This window comes from Python bivittatus, unplaced genomic scaffold (assembly GCF_059951505.1).
Source record: "Python bivittatus isolate LINGU-HERP-01145 unplaced genomic scaffold, Pbiv_v1 ctg000020_np1212, whole genome shotgun sequence".
Taxonomy (NCBI): domain Eukaryota; kingdom Metazoa; phylum Chordata; class Lepidosauria; order Squamata; family Pythonidae; genus Python; species Python bivittatus.
In genome coordinates, this window is record NW_028277030.1 from 120999342 (window position 1) to 121014582 (window position 15241).

Consider the following 15241-nt stretch of genomic DNA (forward strand, 5'->3'; position numbering starts at 1 on the left):
CTACAGACCAATCAGCTTGACATCAATACCTGGGAAAATCCTGGAAAAGGTAATCAAGCAGTGGGTTTGTGAGCACCTAGAAATGAACAAGGTGATTACTAGAAGCCAGCATGGGTTTGTTAAGAACAGGTCATGCCAAACAAATCTTATTGCCTTCTTTGATAAAGTGACTAAATTAGTGGACCAAGGAAATGCTGTGGATATAATATACTTAGATTTTAATAAGGCATTTGATAAAGTAGACCATAGCCTACTTCTTGGCAAGATGGAACAATGTGGGATAGACAGTACCACTACCAGATGGATTTGCACTTGGCTGACCAACTGCACTCAGCGTGTGGTCCTTAATGGAACTACATCTACGTGGACGGAAGTATGCAGTGGGGTGCCTCAAGGTTCTGTCTTGGGCCCAGTGCTCTTCAACACCTTCATAAATGACATAGATAAGGGGACTGAAGGGGTGTTCATCAAATTTGTGGATGACACAGAGCTGGAGGGAATTGCTAACACTTTGGAAGACAGATTCAAGATTCAGAAGGAGCATTGGGCCCCATCCAACAAGATGCAGTTTAGTGGAGAGAAAAGTGAGGTCCTGCACTTAAGCAGGAAAAACTAGATGCACAGGTACAGGACAGGCAGCACCTGGCTCAACAGTAGTGCCTATAAGAAGGACCTAGGTGTCCTGGTGGACCACCCCTTAAATATGAGTCAGCGGTGTGCTGCAATTGCCAAAAAAGACAATGCAGTCCTCAGCTGCATCAACAGAGGGATAGTATCAAGATCAAGGGAAGTATCAAGATCAAGGGAACCATTCTACACCACACTGGTGAGGCCACATTTGGAATACTGTGTCCAGTTCTGGTCACCACAATACAAAAAAGATGCTGAGACCCTAGAAAGAGTGCAGAGAAAAGCAACAAAGATGATAAGGGGTCTGGAGGCTAAATCCTATGAAGAACAGCTAAAGGAATTAGGTATGTTTAGCTTAACAAAGAGAAGACTTAGGGGAGCCATGATAGCAGTCTTCCAATACTTGAAGGGCTGCCACAGGGAAGAGGGTTTCGATTTATTCTCCATAGCACCCGAGGATAGGACAAGAAGCAATGGGTGGAAGCTCGTCAGAGGGAGATCCAACCTGGAAATAAGAAGGAATTCATGACAGTGAGAACTATTAAGCAGTGGAACAGCTTGCCTCCTGGAGTTGTGGGTGCTCCATTGCTGGAAATTTTCAAGAAAAGATTGCACAACCATTTTGTCTGAGATGGTATGAGGACTCCTGCTTGGGGCAGAGGGTTGGACTAGAAGACCTCCAAGGTCCCTTCCAAACCTATGATTCTATGATCTTAGGTACATAATTTAGGAAAGCTTACATGTGAAAATATTAATATTTAAAAGTATATAATTAAAATTTAAAAGCATAAATAAATGTAATTATTAACAATTATTTTTCATTTACAGTTTTCACACTCTACTTATTCACTTTGATATTATAACTGCAACTATGTGCTATCATTACTCCACCAAGATCACACCAATAAGAGATAAGTGGCATAAAAAGTTTGTCCTCCCTGCCCATTCACATTTATAAGCATGTGATAGTGAAAGTTATGGAAGCAGGACAACATCACTTACTGACGTCAAAGGCATATAATACATTGCAGGCTCCCTCAGTATCATTGCGGCCTCCCCAGATGTAGATAGTGTCATCAATCAGCACCGCAGAATGCCCGTATCTCATGTAAGGAACTTCTCTCACATGGTCCCTGCTGTTTGTCCACACTGGTGGTAGCTTGGTCCAGCGTAGAGAGACTATCAGAAAAAAGCCCAGAAAGTTACTTGTCTACAAGCCTCAGGTTGTCATGTTTATTTGACTTATATCCTGTTTTTTATTTAAGAACTCAAGACAGCATACATCGCACTCCTTCCTTCTATTTTTTCCCCACAACAAACCTATGAAGTTGACTAAAGAGTGACTGGCCCAAAGTCACCCAGTGAGCATTTGTGGTTGAGGATGGATTAGAACTTGGGTCTCCCTCATCTAAAACCTACACCTTAACCACTACACCAACTGGTAGGTTAAGGAGAAATTAATGGACAAGTCAGTTGCTTGGATGTACAAATCACAGAAGAAATCCAATATTCCTACATAAACTTATTGGTATATGGGCAGTAAATGACCAAATGAGAATAATATGTGGAATAAAAAGGGAGAAATAGAAGAAAAATATAAAAAAGTGGTAAGTCTATTACTGAGTTTCAGCTAACACAGAAAATATTCATATAAGAGCAGCCCTGCTGGTTTATGCCAAGGCCCATCTTAGCCTGGCATTTTATTCCTCACAGCAGCCAAGCAGATGCCTCTGGGAGGCTTGCAAGGAGGACATGGAGACAAACCCCCCTCCTCTCTTGCAACTGGTATTTATAGGCATGCTGCTCCTAACCCAGATATACCATTGAGTTTTCAAGGACAATAGCCCTTGAAAGACTTGCCCTCCATGAATTTATCCAACCCTCCTATAAAGCCATCCAAGTTAGTGTCTTATGATAATGAATTCCACAGATTAATTATAGAGTGAATGAAGAAGCACTTCTTTTTTGTTTGTTTTAAATTTCATTCCAATTATGTCCCAGTATTTTGAAAAAGGAAGAAAAACTTCTCCTATCCACTTTCTCCATGCCATGCATATCACTGTGTCATGGCCTTACCCAATTGCCTTTTTTCCCCCAAGTTAAAGAATCCCTGTTCATCTAGAGTAGGAATTGCAATTTAAGAATTAATTTTAATTAATTGCAATATTATTCCAATAGAAGAGAATACTGTAACTCAAGGTTGAACTCTGGAGTTCTTGGAGCTTGGTTGTTTGCTTGCAGACATTTCATCAGTGCACTGATGATGTTACCTAGTTGGATAATGAAATGTCTGCAAGCAAATAACCAAGCTCAGAGAGCACCAAGAACTCTGCTGCAAGATTATTCTCTGACACTAATGATTTGATGAGAGCATGGGGAAAGACAAAAAAGGGTTTCAGTAAAAGAGAAAAAGGGAGATATTAGAAAGAGAGGGAATAGCAGCTCCATATACTTTTGCCTTTCCCCCCAACCACTATTTGCCTAAGTAGTTAACCAATGTACTCTCCTTCAAATTAATCCCAAGGAAATACAAGTGCCAAAAGACAAAAGATAGCTGATCTAGAGATATATTGGTTCACATGGTATCACATAACTGCTGTAGAATAAAATATTAGTCTGGAGGATGTCAAACTGTCTTATTATTTTCATATGGTATCTACTGTAATAATTTAAGAACAGAATAAAAGAAGTGTCCATGTAATCTAAATTTAACATTAAGTATGAAATATATAGTTATACATACTTACATACCCATTATGCTATTCCCTTTTGGGATAAGCAACATTATGCAGAGTGCAGAAAAGTAACAAATAGTAAGCCAAAAAATTAAAGGCATGACATAAGAAAAAGAAAACATAGGTGTAAGTAGATTATACCAATACCATTCACTACACCCCCTCTATATCTTTCTATCCTTGAAAACCATCCTTACTTAAAATCCTTACCTCTCCTTTTGAGAATCTCATCAACTCTATCAAACCATGATTTTCTTGGTCTTTCCCTTCCTCACAGCTCATTCATTATTTCTTATTTGTTTTGCAATTTCAATTTCATTAATTCTCTCTGTATGACCAAACCACATCCATGTTATTTATTTCATACTGCTCACTCATGTTTGTATTCAATCCACATTCATTCAACACCCTTTCATTCTTTATTTTTACCACATACATTTCTTAAACACCCCATTCCCACTGCATTCAGCTTACTTTTGTTTCTCCTGACATACCCAACTCTGACTTTCATATAACAAAGTGGGCAGAGGACCCTTTTACATGGCTATTTTTGTTTCATTTGGCAAACATTTGTTTGTTGCAACAGACCATGTACAACCCACTTCCTTTCTACCAAAATTTACATGTCTTCAAATTTCTTCCTCCATTTTCCCATCTTTCTCATTGTATCAGGATAAGCAAATTAATCTATTTGCTATTTTTTATGTGTGTCTAATTTGTAGTCATTCACTTCACTTACCCTGTCAAATACAACTACCTTGATCTTTGATACAATAATTTCCAGAACCATACTCCTCACTGCATCATACAATGTATTAAACATTTGTTGGAAATCATTTGAGTTCTCAGTCATTCAATGTCATCTCCCTATAAAAGCACATGCATATTTACATCTCCAACTCATATACCTCTGGTCTTCACAAAGTTTCCTTAATTCTCCATAAACACATTAAACAACCAAGGGGCTATCACATATTCTTCTTGTACTCCCTGACCAATGCTGTACCATTCTTTAAATATTCCATTTATTCTCACAAATGTTTTATTCACTTACTTAACATTTGTTCAATTTTATACTACCATTATTGTGAGACTTTCAGAAGTATACAGAAGCATAGAGACTGTCTGCAGTAGAAAGTATGAAGTCTGGTACAAGGATAAATTTTAAAAAAACAATCAAAATCATGCCAACATGCAAATAAAAAAGAAGCAATATGAAGAAAAAAAATCACAACATGGTGTCATCTTACCTAATTTAAAATAATTAAATTTAGAAAATACTCTGGAAGAGCTCCCCAATTAATTCTGGAAGGCTGCTTCAGGGCAAGTTAAATTTCTAGGGCAAGGCTTTCCATAACATGGGGACTATGACAGAAATATCTCCTCCTAGCCTTAGTCCCCTGAACTGCTTGAAAGTGAGGGATTTCAAGCAATTTTTCTTGGGATGTATATACCAGATGGGTCAATTCTAGGGGGCAAGCCTGCAAATGCTTCAATGTCAAGCCATATGGGTCTTTAAAGATAAAAAACAGAATTTAAATTGCACCTGGAAACACACTGGCAACTATTTCAGGAAGTGAAGCACATGTAGTGCCAGTTAACAAGTAGAACTCCATGTACAGCATGCTGCAGCAGTCCAACTGGGTAGTGAGGAAACTGTGACTTACTGTTGTGAGTGCTTCCTGCTATAGGTATGGCTGTAACTGGCACACCATCTGAAGCTGAGCAAAGATTCACCTGGCCATGAACTCTACTTGCCATCTAGCAGTAGCTTTGAGTCCAGGAAGACCTACAAGTCATGGACCTGCTCCCTAACTTTCCCAAGCACACTAAACAAATGAATTCCTCTCCATTTTTACATTCACTTTTCCTAAGTTTCTTTGTGTATCCAGCAACAATAACAGCTCTCTTCAAACTGTCAGAGATACAGTAGGTGCAGTTGTCACAGACATTAAACAGCTACTCCAGAAACAAAATACATCTATATTTTAACTTCTCAGTCTACATCTGCAGTCTTGCCATTTTTCAACAATCTTACAGCATTTATTACTTCCTTTTAATCGTTTTTTCTCAGACGCTAACATTTAGAGCATTCATTTCAATTCTACTTTTTGACATAACACTATCATTTTCATACAGATCTCTAACATTCCTTCCAGCATTCTCCCCTTTCTCTTAGTTTCACAGACACACAATGTATCTGCTTGTCTGTCTTTCACTGTTAATTCATGCTCTTTGCCATTTACTCATTTACTCTTCTTCCATTTCAAGACTTTTGCTGGCATAAGGTCAACAGAGACTTTCACATAATGCTTTACAGTAAAGTAGAGAAAGCGTGGAGTAAGTTACTATCCTTAGTTGTACCCATGCCACATGCAGCATTTTCTGTGGTATCAGTCAGTTTTCATACATTTTTGGCCAGTATGCCATAAGTGTGACCAAGCCCAATTTTACCACAGACATGCTCACTATTCTATGCAAACTAATCTCCAATCTACAGATTATCTTCCAAACTAATATATTGTTGCTGGCATTCTACCAACTAGGAGGTATATGCAGTGTACTGGCACTCTCAGATAATGTGGAAACTCTACAGGATTCTCTTATGAAGTTATCTAAGATATCTTATTAAATAAACAATAAGAAGAGCTTTGACTTTCTTGCGATATTAGCTGATTTATTACACAATTCACAATAGCAAATAAAGAACAAGTAAATTGATAACTTCCATTTTATCCAGTGTTCATAAAGTATTAAGAGTCAATAAGCGGGCAGCTTGAAATCTCCTGCAATATACTATTAACCTGACACCTCCAAAACATGGTATTTTAAGGAGCATTTCACACATTCTTTGTTGAAACAGGTGAAAAGTTCCCTCAAAGGTATAATTTTACCAAAAAGGAATATTGTAAAAATTTAATATGAGAAATTCCTTTGCCTCACCCCCATAATTGAATATTTTTAAATTCTCAGTAACCTTATCTATGTTTGATGACTAACTGAAATGTTAATATACTAAACTAATATTAGTTAAATTTCAATAAACACAGAAATATATATTTGATTTTTAAAAAATAAAACATTATGTCCTGTTTCTTGGAACCTTAACATTCATAAACTTACCTGCATTAAATACATGAACATCAATCTGTCGTAGAGTCTCATAATCTTCACCCGAACAGTAGCCACCAAAAGAGTATACTTTATGTCCAACAGCCACAGCAGCGTGGTTTACTCTTCGGGGCCCACCTTCTAAATGAACTGTCCACCGTAACATTCCCTTTTGTGAGTGCTCAGTCCCTCCAAGCTATCGGCGGGGGCATTAGATTTTTGTGCCAATAAGGCTATCCAGTCATATTAGCTCATAGCCACATAAATCTGCAGATAAAGAACAGAATGTTAAAATTCAGTCTGAATCTGTTACAGCACTTGTCACACCAAGTAAGATTTTAAATAACTGCTTTGAACATTATATGTTTCTTTCATTAGTAATAAGGTCAGTAAAAAAACAGTTAAGACTACAAGGCGGCAGCATATACTGCAAATTGTAATGACACCAAAATAATGACACACATACAATACCATAATCACACATGATTAAGTATGTACATCAAGATGCATGTGTCATACCCCGCCCCCTGACACCATGGCAGCAGACTAATTGACATGGAAAAAATCTATCTATGTAGTTGCTGACTTGATGGTACATAATCAACACTGACTTGATGGTACATAATCAATCAATCAATCAATCAAGGCTGCATAGTCAATCAGAAAATTTGCAATATGTTATTATAACCACAACAGAGAAAAAGGTTTCACTGTTTATTAGCAATTTAGAAATTCCTAGTATCTTCCTCATATTTGATTTTTTCATACAACATATTAATAATAGCATTAGTTAAGGGAAAAGTTTATAAATAATAATTGGGTGCATATGTTATTAATTAAAAACAATAAAATAAAAAAGATTCAAAGTGTATTTAACAGCAATTGTATTTCTCTAGATAATCTGCATATAGTTTCAAATTATCCATTTAGGGCAAATGAGACTTTTGTCCCCTGCTTGGATAATTCGTAATCTGATGGAATTTGTTCAAAATTATTATCAATGGAATCACAGCTGCATATAAAAGCAATGGAGGAAAGACTCTTCTTCTGATTTTGCTTCAAGTTCTTCTATGCTGTTCATCGTTATTGTTTCCCATTTTTTTTCACTGCATTACTTTAAAACTATAATTTTCTTATTCATTACAAAAATTCCTAAACATTTCAAAATTAATCTATGAGGTATGAGTCAAATACTTTGTTGTAATCAATCCAGGTCATATAAGGTTACCAATTTTGTTTTGTTGTGTGCTCGGTTGCCATTTTACATTTCAGATTTTATATTTATACATTGTTTGTTTGTTGCTAGACAGATTTTCTTCTTTTCTTTGATTTATTGTATGTTTATGTTGTACACCACCCAGAATTACATGGTCTGAGTTGAACAGCCTTTTAAATCTTGAAATAAATAAATAAATAAATAAATATTTTTAAAAATCAACGGTTACTAATATAGATGGCTATTTACTATCTTCTGAATTCCCAGATTGTAACTCCCTGAATGTTTCTCTCCCACTTTTTTAAATGTAGGGGCAACATTTTCTGTCTTCTGATTACCCATTCTTAAAGATTATAATAATCTAGACTCTAGATCATCAGCTAATTCCTACAGTAAATTAAGGCTTACCTGGCCCTAGAGATTTAAACTCATACAAAATCAGTTGATATTCTCTGACTAGGTTTCTATCCAGTTCATGCTTGAATCCTACACTTTACAGTTGCCTGGTCAATATTCTTTTCTTAAAGAAGAATAGGCCAAATTAGGGTTATTTCTGCTTTTGGTTTAGTATCTGATACCCTTTTCTCAACTTCCCTGACCAGCTGGTGTATTGGTATATTCTTCCTTCTGAATGTATCCAAAGACTTTTTTGTTGCTAACATCCTTCAATAACCTTAGCTTCTATACATTCAAACCTCCTATATATATTCCTCCTTGATGACTATAGCTCTTTCCACTTATTATATATCTCCTTTTTTATTTTCAGATTTATACTAGGGTTTTTATGCAGCCAGAATGTCTTATTTTTCTATTTTCTTCTTAATCTGAATTATTTCCAATTATGCTTTTAGTATCTCCTGTTTTAGGAATTCCCACAATCTTGAATTCCATTTCCCATGAGTTTCTTCTCCCATGGATCATTACTGAGATTAGTAAAATCTACTTTTTTGAAGTCCAAGTTATATATATGATTACATTCAGGTTTAGTTTCTCTTATGGAAAGCTCCCCAGTATTAAATGGTCACTTTCCCCAAAGTTCTGTTTTCTTTCACTTTTTCTACTACACCCTTCCTTTTGATAGCTGATCTTCATTTTCCATCCTCTGAATGAGAAAGTTTTCAACAAGACAAGTTAGGAATTTCCTGGAAGACCAAACTTGGACAAATCTGTCCCCCAATAGATTTTGGGGTAAAGTTTGCTATCACTAGTACACTATCCCTTTTTGAAATATCTACTAGTTAATTTTGGAAGGTATCATCCATATGTTCTCTTTGGCTGGGCAAGCAATAGTTAGACATCAACATATACAGCTTTTACATGTTCCTCCATTTATTTTAACTCAGATATTCTCTGCAGTATCATTCACAAACAGTGCAAGTGATTTTTCTTTCTACTATTTTTATTCCTTTTAAACAAACAGCATCCTTCAACTATTATAGAATGCTATATATATTATACAGAGTTTACGCATTAGAGAGATTTATAGATATATAGATATAGATACTATAACAGTCTCATTCTAAAAGGTCTCTTTTATATCTATTAAATCATGTTTACCTTCCTGTACTAAGAGTTGAAGTTCATCATTTACTATATTCTGATCATTAGCATATAAATGCTTGTCTACATTGCTACTAGTTTTGCAATATACTTATCACATAATGTGATTTGTAGCTCTTTGATTTTTACATACATATACATATGTATATGCACACACAACCATGTGCCATGTATTTATGACAGTGTGGATGGACATGTATGAAAGATGGAATACATGAGATCCATTCAAAGCAGGCCATGCAGGCAGAAGGATTTGATCTGAACATTTCAGCCTATGCAAGATGTGAAAGAATATTGGAAGAGAAATTTCTAAGACTCAGTAAAGGATGATTTTCAAAAGAAGAGATGATACCCATGTGAACTGGATGAAGCAATAGCATTCAAGTGGATAAGTACCAGTAAACATGAGAAGAATACTAGTTGGAAGTTTTAAAAGTGGGAACGTAGTACTTGGAGCAATCACACAGAATGAAGTACTATGCATGTTGGGCTTCCTACCTTGATTCTTCTGGAACTCAAATCTAGCTTAGCCAGCTAAACTTTGAGTTGATAGGTATGTATAGTACATGTGTACAAGTGAACTGCCAGATTTCAGACCAGGCACAGCCATAAATTTCTACTCTTTCAGAAACTCAAACCTCATATTCAGGAACTAATTACAATACAATTGCCAAGGACTTATATAGTTAGGTAAGTCATCTTAAGCCGTTTCCCCATCCTTTCAAGTCAGCAGACATTTGCTTTTCTCAGCCTTGAGATTCTAATGCACCTACTCCATGTGTATACAACAGTTCTATCTGATCTCAGTAATACTATTTCATGTCTCATCAGCATTAGCCCTTCTACTACCCATCTCTCTCATTTCTCCTTCCCCTCTTCAATTGGATCTGTAGGTCCCAGGTGCATCTCCCCCTCCTTCTAAGACTGGAAGGCACTGTGCCCCCCCCCCTTTTCATTTCTTTGTCAGCTGGAATTGACAAAACCTCCCACCTTCAAACTTCTCTACCACTCCTTCCTATTGTCTTGGAATTATCAGGAAGGAGATACATTTCCATTTTTTTCCTCTGTCCAAAGTTGGTGAGGTTTCTTCCTCCCTGGAAAAGTGAGAGGAATTTCTATTTTTTCTCCAGCAGCAGTCAAAGGGAATTTTCTCTGAAGTCCTTCTGTATCTTCTTTATTATGACAGCAGGAAGCTGGGGGGGGGGGAGGTCCATTAGTTGTACTTCTTCATAAGAAGTTCCTCCCATTCCAGAACTCTTCCCCTCAACCTTAGATGGGGCAGTTACTATCTTTTTCTTTTCAGTGGTTATAGAAAGGTCTCCTTCCTCTTCCCTAAACCATTCTCTTCTCCTTCAGAATAGTTGAAAAATGCAGCTAGTTAAATGATTTGGGCCTGTGAGGGTACTGCAAATGGAACTGTCAAAGGAAGCAAAGGGCAAGAAGTCCTCTGCTGCTCCTCATTATTTTTCAGTATCTGGGTAGCTCTTCCAATGAATCAAATATTCCAATCTACTCCTTCTGTTATGGGAGTCCAGAATATATTCCATCTCCAATTCGTTCTTCTCCCCAACAAGGGGATGTAGTGGAGCAAAAGTATTCAAAGGGCAATGGAGGTATTCCAGGACCAGGAGAGACTAGAAAACTGGATGATATTTTCAGTGAGACTGGAAGCTGCAGATGAAAAGCTACAGGCTTGATCTGTGCAACTACAGGAAATAGTATTTGGATCTAACCTTTTAGACTGTTGTATGAAAGACAGAAATCTGGTACAAAGTCAGATGTGGTCTCCAGAAATAATGCAGGATGTGTGTGATTTTTGGTGAAAATTGTCAGAAAAGCTCTTGTGGGAGTTCTTGGTCCAAGAGGTGCTAAATGGCTTGCAGTTCTTGCAGAAAAGAGGACAGCCAAGAAGCATTTCACCACAAGCATGATGACATTTAAGCCATAAAGAAAAGGCTACATGCTGGAAGTTGGGATGCTGGATGTTTACATACAACAGAGTTGTTACTCTAAGGTGGCATCTGTCCTCTCAGTTTCAGGATCTAATTGTGGTTAGTTAGCTGATGATGATAGAGGGAAGATGGAGCTTTATGTACAATAGCTGAAATACATCTTTCCAAAAATGTGTTGTGAATTATGGGCCTTTGTCAGAAATGAGACTGGGTAAGCAATGATTCCAGAAAATTTAAAAGATAACTGCCTCAGAGACAGAGGGAAGATTGTAATGGAATGAAATTAATCCTCTTAGAAAAGAAACCAACTACCACCAGAATGGTACCAGAACCTTGACACATGCCAATCAGTATCAAAGTAAAAGAAAATAAGGTCTCAAATCCCTTATGGATAGGGGAGAGGGATAAAAGAATCCAATTTGTTGTGAGAAGCTTGGGACAAGTATGGCAAGTAGACACATAGGCTCTGACATCAATGTAAATAAAAGGGCACCTTATAGAGAAGATGATGGGTATTTCAAATGTCCCAAATGTGGCATGGCATATTTAAGACTTCTTCCCTCTATGAAGAAAGAATGTATAGCCAGTCTTTCTCCCAGTACCCAAGAAAAGAAGGAAGATGAAAAGAAGGAATCCTTAAGGTCATCTGTCTGAGACCATACATATGGATCCTGCTCTTGCTAAATAAGTCTTTGATCAAGTATGGAAGAAATTTTCATTCTGGCCCACAAGAGGTCCACTGTCTAGATGGGGGGGGGGGGAGTTACAAAACTCCCTCGAATAAAATTATTTAACAGCTTAACCATTAACCAATAAGAATAGGAAAAAATGTGTTCGCCTGAGCTGGCACTGCGTAGCCTGTGAAAAGTTTGTAAGTCTTCTAAATTCTTCTTGTCAGTTTGGACTTCAATTAAGGTCAGTCCCAGGGTTTAATCTTAAGCCTTTTTTTCCCTGTCCTTTTGAGTCAAAAGACTTTGGACTATTCTTTTCCCAACCTTGAAATATACTAGTTCTATATTTACAGCATGATTCTATATGGCCTGAGTACTACTGATTCCCACCTTACCAGCTTCAGCCTTTACATGAGTGAAGCCTTTTGTTCAGTAGGTGAACAGTAAAAGTTGTAGACCTAAATTTCTTTCTACATGTCCTGAGTATCTGGAAAAATAGGAACAAGCACCATTGAATGTGTTATAAAGACTTGCTTTCCACCCTCTGTGTGAAGACCAAGCCAATGTTCATAAGCCAATGTTCTTTCTATTTTGATGTGGTTGGTATAACATAATATTACAGCAACACTCCTGAATCCTCCTATAATATACAAGTCTTTGACTGAGGTTCTCATTTCAGGGCATTCATCTTCAACCCTCAAAGGGCTTAGACTTATTCTCTAAAGGAGATGTACAACCACTGAACCAGGAAACTGACTTGGCTAACTTTTTCTTACTGGATACACAAAAGCACTCTGTTACAATCTTGAAGGACTTTATTAGAAGTGACAAACAAAAGGACAAACTTTACTTATTGGATATACAAAAGAAATCTGTTAAAGTTCTGAAAGATTTTTGCCTTAAAAAAACAGATAAACAGAAAACTAGTTCTGGGACTCTTTCTGAAGGGGTTAAAAAACAAGATTCTTAAAAAAGGAATACAGAGTTGGCTTATTTGATCAGGGCTAAAAGAGAAAACTAGTTATATCTGGTTGCCCTTACTGGACTTTTGCTGATGACTGATGAAACATTTGGATTTTGTTTTTTACTTAAGAGATGAACTATGGGGTGAAGAGAGATTATGTTGTATTTAGAGACAGTGATCAACTATTAAAACTGTCTTTACTTGCTGGGATGAAGGAGGAAGTAACTTTTTTTCTTTTCTTTTTTCTTTTTTCTCTTTCTCTTTTTATTTTCTTTTTTCTTTTTCACACTTTTTCTTTTCTTTTCGGTCTGTATTTTTTGTAGTTTGTATTTTTTATTCTTTTCATTCATAATTCTTAATAAAATTATTTAAAAAAAAACAACCCTCACAGGGCTTAGGTCATCCTGATTAAGGCTTCCATATTCTGGCCAAGTGCATTTTCTGTTGGCAGTCCACTATCCAAATAATGCACTCCATGATCCTCAAAACTATTTCTCTCCTATGGACAGTATATGCACAGTGGTATTCTTTTGTCTGTTTACAGTTCTATTCAATGGACTGCAAGGCTGGATGACATCATACAAAAACTTTAGGATTTTAAGCTACCTTCCAAGATCATCAAACATCATAATTATTTGGTTGTGTTTGTGGTTTAATACTACCATCTGCCTCCATGTGGATTACAGAAAGGCATAATTATAACTGGATTTGATAAGTCTTAGAAATTGGTCTGTCACATCTTTGATCCTAGCACCTGACAGCATAGACAAGCTGTAGTGTCTAGTCACCACCCATCCTTCAATTCTTTGTTGTAGTGAGTCACCACGGTTCTGTTGATTTTCTTGGAGGAAACAGCTGCATCCTTCTGCCTTTCAGGGATATATTGGGCTGTTTCTATGTCTTCTCTTCCTTCCCTGAAGTTTTAGAGCCTGTTTATTCTGTGAGGCCTGAAAACTGTGTCTGAATTCCTGCGGTGCACAATATCTGCTTCTCTTAGTCACTTTTGCACAGGTTTTGCTCTTTGATTCTCTTCTTCTGGAGGGTTGCTTCCTCTGTCAGTTTTAGCTGTTGTGCCTCCTGTTTTTGAAATGATAAATCAGCATACCTACTCAAATGTGTCATTACTTTAATCCTTTGACTTTTTCTTCAAGGACCTCTACAAGCTTGTACTATTCATTCCTCTCCGTATTCACCAATTAACCAGATATAGGGAATAAAGTAAGGTCATTTTATTCAGCAAGATTCTAGAAGAGGTGCCCCTCCACCCGGCAAAGCTTTACAGGAGAAAACCCAGAAAAATATTTAACATTTTTTTATACAACCACAGAATACTCATTACTATTCAACAGTTTCTGTAACTGTTCAAACGCACAGTTTCTGTAAGCCAATCACATACTATAAACAAGTCCCCATCTTAAATTTCAACCCTTTATCTAATCTTTATACTTCTAGGAATTTTTCTCTCCACGAGGCAAAGACAAAACCTTGACACCATTATCTACTTTCTCACATTCATTTTACTTGTCCTATACACAATTAACATGCCTTTGTTCTTGCTAAGAAAAATTCCAAAGCAGTACTCACTACAAATGTATGCCAAGTTGTTTTCAACTACATGTACAAACAAAAAATGCCACAACCATCGCAGATCACAACTGCAGACCCTGTCCATTCATCTTCACTTTTGTTTCTTAGGTTCCACAAGTAGAAGGCATTTTATTAATTGTGCCTATGTTAGCCACAGCAAGCTATTCACTTAGATAGAAAATCTGTTGGGAACACCACCTTAAACTCACCTAGAAAAGTTTTTTTTTTTTTAACTCTCTCAGTAAACTAACCCAGTGAAACAGAGGTACCTTATATTCCTTCTATAGTCTCTGCTTACTCCATAGGAAGCAATCACTCAATCACCCAATGGTTAATGAAAAGCTCTCCGGGTGTATAATTGAAATTAGCAGCTGTTCAGCAGATTGCCTTTGCATCTATCACATCTGAATATGCAATCCCTCAGAACACACAGTTTCTCTTGCCATTCTCTTTTCTCCTTTGTCTTTTCTTCTTGTTGAACACCAATGACAAACAATTATTTGTCCTTACTGGCCTGGTTCAAGCACAACATAAACTAGAATTCCCCTGAATCAGGATCAAGGAAGCTTACACATTTATGCCTGGTGCCTGGTGTAGAAGAGGTTCAACATACCAAAGGACCTCTGTGATTATATGTCTGTTCTGAGAACTCTGATTTACTGCTTTCTGAACCAGAATATAATGCCAAGTTGTGTTCTTATCTTCAGATAATGGGTTATTAGGAAAATAATTTCAAATGTAATTAGATATTCAGATGTAAAGGTATATAACCCACAGTGCCATAGAAGACACTTCCAAGCTTGTTCAGCCCTTCC

The 15241-nt window shown here is 36.9% G+C and overlaps 1 protein-coding gene across 6 annotated transcripts in view; it reads right to left on the bottom strand.

Annotated features, from left to right (window-relative positions):
• Positions 1–15241, bottom strand: part of KLHDC3 (kelch domain containing 3) — a 68147-nt gene that overhangs the window by 35914 nt on the left and 16992 nt on the right. For all 6 annotated transcript variants that reach the window (XM_007438771.4, XM_025173539.2, XM_088148234.1 and 3 more), the window contains exons 2-3: positions 6489–6743; positions 1633–1809 (exon numbers count right to left, since the gene is read on the bottom strand). In XM_007438771.4, coding sequence (XP_007438833.1) covers positions 1633–1809; positions 6489–6642 — 331 coding nt within the window. In that variant the 5' untranslated portion in view covers positions 6643–6743. The remainder of the gene's footprint in view (positions 1–1632; positions 1810–6488; positions 6744–15241) is intronic.